This window comes from Saccoglossus kowalevskii, chromosome 14 (genome assembly GCF_978046115.1).
Source record: "Saccoglossus kowalevskii chromosome 14, keSacKowa6.1, whole genome shotgun sequence".
Classification (NCBI taxonomy): Eukaryota; Metazoa; Hemichordata; class Enteropneusta; family Harrimaniidae; genus Saccoglossus; species Saccoglossus kowalevskii.
The window spans coordinates 29,821,026-29,828,820 of record NC_140654.1 but is presented as its reverse complement, the minus strand read 5'-3'; the positions used below and the strand labels follow the sequence as shown (position 1 = coordinate 29,828,820).

At 34.1% G+C, this 7,795-nt stretch overlaps 1 protein-coding gene across 1 annotated transcript in view; it reads left to right on the top strand.

Annotated features, from left to right (window-relative positions):
- Positions 1 to 316: 316 nt before the first annotated feature.
- Positions 317 to 7,795, top strand: part of LOC102806997 (uncharacterized) — a 74,713-nt gene continuing 67,234 nt past the window's right edge. Inside the window, exon 1 of the mRNA XM_006821180.3 lies at positions 317 to 922. Within this exon, the coding sequence (XP_006821243.1) occupies positions 631 to 922 (292 nt within the window). The 5' untranslated portion in view covers positions 317 to 630. The remainder of the gene's footprint in view (positions 923 to 7,795) is intronic.

Sequence of the window (7,795 nt, the reverse complement as noted above, 5' to 3'; positions counted from 1 at the left end):
ACTGTATTTTACTTTGCTTTATCTGATCATTTATTTTTAATTGTTTATGTGTTTTTTTCTAAAAACATATTTACTTTATTATAATCAATTTAATACCCTAAAGAGGGTACAATGTCAATAAAGTTTACAATCAGTCGAGAAGCACACGTGAAAGTTTACGTGATATCTAACACGCCGTAACTTTGACTTCCTGGAAAGTTGTATAACATATTGGAATTAATTATTCCTAAAACGAAAATCAATGAAAACACTCCGTTGAGGGCGTATATCTCCTCGACGTAGTTTCCCTTGACCTCACGTTTCAGAAAGGTCTGCTGACGACAAGAGAGTTTATTCGTTGGCGTTTGAGTTTAAACGTGTATGGTATATTCAGTATGAACATGCTGCTGTATGTTGTGTACACCACAGGACGTCCCAAGCTCCCAGGCATGTGAACTACGGCAAAATTCCCACGCAATTGCCGTGTAGGCTGAAAAAAACTCCGTAAGGCGTCGCGAGATACGACAATCTTTCTAAAAATTTACACTCGTCGTCAGAGATCGACTGGATCTGGTCGAGTCTGATCATCCGTTTCTTCAAGTGAAGCGAACCTAAGGACAACATCGTGAGAAAAGAACATTTGTAAAATCCATGGCAACGTTTGGTCTCACCAGCACCATCAGTAATACGTCCAACCCACAACTGAACCCGTTTACAAATGAATACTTTTCTCCACCACCCGTCAAACTTATACCACCATCATCGGACGGCGACTGTGACGACGATGCTCCGACGGGCGCCTCTCTTTCTCGCACTTCCGGGTCGCTATCTCTCCCTTCCAGATCATATCTTGAACCACCTTCACCGAACACGGAAAAAACAGTAAACCCTCCACCGTCACCATTACGTAGATCAAATAGCGGACCCATACACGGAGCCCAGGGTAAGTGAACATCTATCAGTTTTCGATTTTAAGATGGACAGAGACAACTCCGGAGACAACTAAAGCTACCCCATACTGCCGACCAATTCATAATCTATCCATAGAAATATTATTTCTTAAACACGAGTAAACAGTAAGTTGGCGATAAAATCAATATTATGAATAAATAATTATTTTCAGAAATTTACTCTCATAATTAATTCATATCGCATATTAAAACAAATTATAAGTAGAATTGTGCAGGTAGAATACACAAAGAACCTTGGGTGTGGCCTGCAGTGTTTGAGTTGGTTGTCAAACTTAATTACCAGTAATGTCTGTTTTCCTGCCATTGGCTTTGTGTTGAACTTTGTCTTCTACATATGAGGTATACTGTGAAGTGACTGTCTTCTTGTAAATATAGCCTCCCATTACCATGTATACATAGCATGGTATGTGTTGGTACAGTACTAGTAGCACATACAATGACCAGTCTGTAGTGATTATACACAAAAATGTTATCATGTCACGGTTTGATAACTTGAAGGCATTCATGATATGGGGGTTATTAAATTTCACAAAAATCACTTTCCTGCCTGAAGAACTCAATTTTTATTGACTGGTAAATTTTGTGAAAAATTTGTGAAATGAAAGCATTTGCACTATCATTCTAAATTAACTATTTGAGAATCAAAATTTTGTCATTTTTCTTGATTCTTATCAGATTCTACATTTGATTAATTATTTAAATGACAGTTGAGTCACTTCTAAGCATCCTTTTGTTGGCTAGATACATTTAATTTGACATGTGATAAAACTCATTTCTAACATCATGTATGTTTAATGTATAATTAGTTGGTAAACATTACTTTTAGGATGAAGCCAGTTATAGTCTTATAGATTTCCACCAAACATTCTAAGCTGAAGTACTAGTGCTGGATATTGAAGAGAAAAAAAAAATGTAATGAATTTGTGCTGACTGAATACTTAGGACCCTGTGTGGCTTACTCATCAGTAAATTTGTATTGCTGACGTGGTAGCTCTAAAGATCTGTTCAATTCTCCGCCACTCAGGTGTGTAACTACGAACAATACCAATTCGTTTCAACTTCATTGGATTCAATTTCTACTTAAGTATGGTTTCGATGGACATAGAAACACAAGAATTACCTTTCCACATTATTATTATTCAGTATTTTCCTATAAAAAAAAAACAGTATGAAAAAAATGTTTTCATTCACATTTTGAGTAATTTCCTCCTTAGATAGATACAAAGATATGCATCTCATAAATTGAGATCATTTATTCTCTAAGTAGACATGTTATTATTAAATTGGTAAATTATGAGATTATAATTGATATTGTGAAAGCTTGAATGTCAATGTCATGTACCTGTGTTCATCCTGACTTATTACAATCAGTTAAATAGGGCCTCCTATAGGTTGGAAAAACTTTGAGCCCAACCTGGTCATCAAGTTACTGTTTTGTCATGAATCTCACATCAACCATATATGAGTACTATCAGCACAACAAAGGCTTACCTTTTATAAATATTTATAAATTTCACTATTTAAACTTGTAACGAAAAGTTTCTATTGGCTGATTCAAATAAATTGGAATGTTTTCAAATGATGTTGGGACATACTGTTCATTGATTGGCTGGTTGGATTCAACTGCTATTGAAATTTATAAATATTGAATGAAGGGAAAACTTTTGTTGCACTGAGAGTAATACGGTAAAACATATAGCCAAATTAATTTTAAGTTTAGCAACTCAACATTGGGTAGGAGATTATTATAGATATACATGTAGAATGGGTAGCAGTAACCCTGTATTATATATTTTGAAAATGAAGCAACACTTTCGTATTCATTTATTGATACTTGGCAGTCTTCTTTCATCAAACTGTACACAATATTTCAAACTATTTGCAATAAATTAAATTTTTAATACAATACAATTCTGTAAATTCTCAATATTTAGTGTTTATTTCCATTTCATGTGGTTTCAAGTTGTATTTAGTTCTACCTATTTGATACTGTAAAAAAAAACATGGTTTGAAATTAACATTAAATTTTCCTCTAAGAAACATTTTGAATATCTGGTATTCCCATGGTACTAGTAATACTGTAAAATACTTTATTTTAGCTGGAATTAATTTTCGCTGAAAAGACATTTTGGGGGCTTTGTATGGAATTCAATTTTATCGATTTTTGGCAAGTTGAATGTAAAATATAGGACAAAAGGTGTATTCGCTGAGTTGAATTTTCACTGAATCATTCTTTCAGCAAAAATAAAGTATTTTACAGTATTAGGTGTCTCGGCCATCATGTTATGGTGGTACTTTTAGCCAAGCTTAAATTTAAAGTTTGAAATATACATCATTGCTCAATTTGTGTAGGATGCTCTAATTAGAAAGATTGTAATTGTTTTTTATTTATTCAATTGAGTTGCTAATGTTTAAATATATTAAGTGTTTTTAAAACAAGAGTTGGTAGTCTGTATGCTTTAGGTTACTGCTGATTTTTGGTATTGAAATACTTGAATTTCAGTTAATTCTGTCCATTTATTGGGCTCTTATTTAATTTGCTGTATGCTCTTTTAAAAGCAAATGAAGAATCTGTTTTTTTTTTGTATATTTTGCATCAAGTCGCGTAGTATTGAAGGAATACTGTGTGAATTTACTGTTTGTTTGATGTTGTTGACTCCTGCAGGTGGTACATGCCCATACAGCGAACGGTTTTTGTCATGTCTGTCATCTGTACACTGTTTGAACAAAAATCATCTGTTTTGTACAAGTCATATATATGATGAAAACAGGCATTGTAGATGATTTATTAAACACTTTTGACAACACTCCTTACGACTCCTTGACCCCATGCTCTAGCAATCATGGCCAGACATCATAATTAAGTCTGAACATTTGATCTTTTATGGCTTCACTGTTCTGTATTATTATTATTATTCTGACAGAATGTTAGAATATATCTGTTTCATAATTAAATAAGTTTTAGTTATATTTATAATTTTTTTAATTGTGCTACATATGAAAAAATAAAAATTATTTTTGTCACATTGAACATTAGTCAAATTTGACTCCAGGAATTAATAGCAGGATCCAGAGCTTCGTGGACATGTAATTCATTCATATCTCGACACATAACAGAATACTGGACTTGTATGTAAAATGTAATTAAATTCAGTATTCCAGTCGGAATAGAATGATAATTCAAAATATTGTACTCACATCTTGTACGTAATACATCAAATCTCTAGCTCTTACGTCAGAGAATGAATTCCCTGAGGCAATACAATCTAAAAAAATCATCTTTGTGTTAATACCAATATTTAAGTTCTCTGGATAGCATGTTACAATATTAATGTTTTATTTTTGGTATAATATGTAGACATGGAATCATGGCATGAAATTAATAGATAATCGAAAAGCGATTTGTTTTTTAATTTTTGTTTGGGCATGTAAACTGAATATTGGAATTTGTTCACTGTTTTTCATTCTGTTTCTGAGTGAGCTGTTCTTATAAACCACTAATTTCTCTCCTAATACATACTAAAACTAGAAATTTGAAGTGGCAATGTTTTAGTGTGTACAATGTAAGCTTTTATACATCTGTCAGTACATGCTTGTATGGACATTGTAAAGTGCAGTGCAGCGCCATGTCGTGACCCCCAAATGACCTGGGTTTAACCTAACTATGACCTCCTATGTTGTCTCCTGCTGAGTTTTCAACCAAATTGTATTTTTCGTTTGTGCATTGTACAATTAGGGTCTATGTATGCAAGTGCATGTCTTGGTAGACATGTTTAAATAAAGCTTTTATTTCAATTGGCGCTTGTATTGAATATAAGAGCACATACCAGTGGGCAAGTTGTTGTTGATTTCAGTGCAGTTTCTGACATGTAATGTGTTGTGTTAACTTAGGCTGTGAACATAAGCCATTTGATGGTCTTGGCGTATTAGTCATGGTTAAGTTCATTACAATATCCAGTACAAGCATCAAATAAGAAACCGTAAGTTAAACAAATATTGTTGGATTAAGGAATTAGTCCAAATTAACAATTGTTATGATATACATTCCAGAACTATTCAATAAAATATAGAGTCTGGGGCCACCATCAGAATTTTTTTTTAAATTTTTGAATAATAATAAAACCTTCCTGGTGCACTAATTTTACAAAACAAATTGACCAGAAATTTGTTTTTGGTCTAATAGTTTCCACCATATTGCATGTTTTCTATGTCATGCAAATCACATGTGCCAGTGAAAATTAATTCACTCTTATATTGCTCCAACATTTCACCTATGATCTGCCGAGATAATGCTAACTCTATAGATAAAACACGTGGTTGGAATAATTTAATAATATTTTAAACTGATAATCTGGGTTGTAGAAAATTAAAAATTATGAACATGTAATAAGACATTGGAATAAAATCTTTTTGCATCCATTTAGGAAATACATTTGTGGTTCTGGTTTAAGTGCAATAAAATGTTTTCAGTAGAAAAAAAATAGGCATATATATAAAGCATATACATGTAGGTATAGTCCCAGGCTGTAGATCTTATCGCATGTCCTAAGAAATTAATTCAATTTCTTGTCTTGAATGGTGAAGTGTTCATTATTTCATATTGGAAATATATCATTTGTTTGGTATATCTGTTTTCAAAACAGGATGGCTGACTAGTGGCGCTTTTAATACAATGTTCCATTCCCTGCTAGATCCTGCGTTGTGCATATAATGGAATTTAAAAACAGGCAAACAATGGTGTTGTAATAGCCAAAGGTCTTTTCACACTTTATAATGCCCTATACACATTTGATGGGGGTCAATTTTGATGAAGTAAGGATATCTCAATGTCATAGTCTTCTCTCAAAGACCAACATTGATCTTTGAAAAAAGGGGAAATTAAAGTACAAAATCAAATCATTCAATTTTTGCAGCAGGTGTTTTTGGTGTGTGCTTTTTCACACAATACGCAAGATCTCGCACTAACAGAGGTCACCTATTGGCTAACACAAATCCATATTAATCTCTTTTTTTTATTTGGTTCCAGTGTTGTGTGATTCGGTCGTAAATATAGATGGGCCAATTTTATTCATGCCTGAAGCATCATTTACTTTATTAGAAATACATCTCCAATAGAAGTGCATATAAACCAAAAGTTGCATTTATTGTATAGTAGATCATTAAAATAAGACTTACTTTGATCATAAGCATACCACTGTAATTTATGTACACTCATACCCTACTAACAGTAGTGCAAATTAATTCTTTCCAAGGTTGTAGATGATAATAAACAAGATCTGTTGAATGCCTTTGTCCTGTTTATCTGAAAAATGTCCAGGTACTCAGCGGATTGCATATCTCTTTTCCAGAACATTAGCAAGTGTGATTTTGGCTTGCTAAAATCGATTTTGTAAAACGCCCTGAGCTTGGAGTCTAATCCGGATTCTGGCCGTCTTGCCTTCAGCCTATCACAGCTCGTTTATTTTGACCTATCACAGCTTTGTTTACCTACCACAGCTTTGTTTTTTGCGGACCAATCAATGTCTTTTGCACACATCCCCTAGCGTCCCTTGCTAATTGCTTTCTGTGTTACAAATAGGGGTAGGGGAGTTAAGAATTAATCTGTGATTCATACATTTTCTAAAAAATTACTGAACATGCTACTATAACAACCTATACTTGTTCTGAAAGCTTAGATATAGGCAAATAAGGTAGTGCATATGGAGGTATGTAAATGTGTCGAAATGGGCGTAGTGCGAGTGGTTAGTGCTAGTAGCACTAATCCGAAATACTGTAAAATGACTAATTTTCACTGGGTTTAAATTTCACTGATTTACCATTTCAGGCATATTCAGTGGGTTTTAAATTCACGGTTTCGTCATTTAGATAATGTGTTCTATGCGAAATTTTACATATTCACTGTGTTTTAATTTAGCGCATTTTCCAGTCAGCGAAATAAGCTAAATTAAAACCCAGTGAATAATTACCCCCTTTACAGTAGTACTAGATCTAGTGCTAAAATGGCACGAGATCTAGTGCTAAAATGGCACTAGATCTAGCGCTAAAATGGCACTAGATCTAGTGCTAAAATGGCACTAGATCTAGTGCTAAAATGTACATAGTGCGAGTGGCATTGATATCGCATTGTCAACGACGTCGAGACATCCCGTAATTGTCCGAAAATGAATTAATATTTATGTAAATTGTTGTATCTTTCATTCATTGGGAAATGTGCTGCAGTGGGAAAATTGAGAATGTACATGAATGTCATTGTCCACGTTTGTCGTAATCACGGTTACTAAAAGAGACCTTTGAAACAACGCGGGAAACTAGCTCCACGGACAGTGAAACTGCAGGTCAAACTTCGCAATTTTTACAAATTGTGAATAGATACACTGTATGAAATCGTATTGTGTGGAAGTTTGTGTTTTCAGCTTCGGTGGATATAAACTTGTAACTTATATGTAAATGGTGGAATTCAGCGTTGATTTTTTTTTAAATCGCTGACGTGCCGTTTTATTTCTAGTCGGCGCCACACTTAATGAAAATAGATCTTCGAAAATGAAATTATGATGCCATATGTGAACTAAATAAAAAAATGTGTATACTCCTAGTCTAAGTCCCGGGTCCCTGTAAAGCTTGGTGGATTTTGTGTGTACGGCGACCTGTGAATGGGCATGTCGCTCAGTACCGCTGGGAACCAGACAGAAAATGAACCGTTGTCTGGTTGTCATGACATTGACCTTTGCGGACATAATCAACCAATTATAAAAGTGGATTCACGCAATCCTGTTGTTACATTGTACCAAGGAGCATAGACCTTAGAATGTCTATGCAAGGAGGTACTAACGGAAGCAGCGACAACC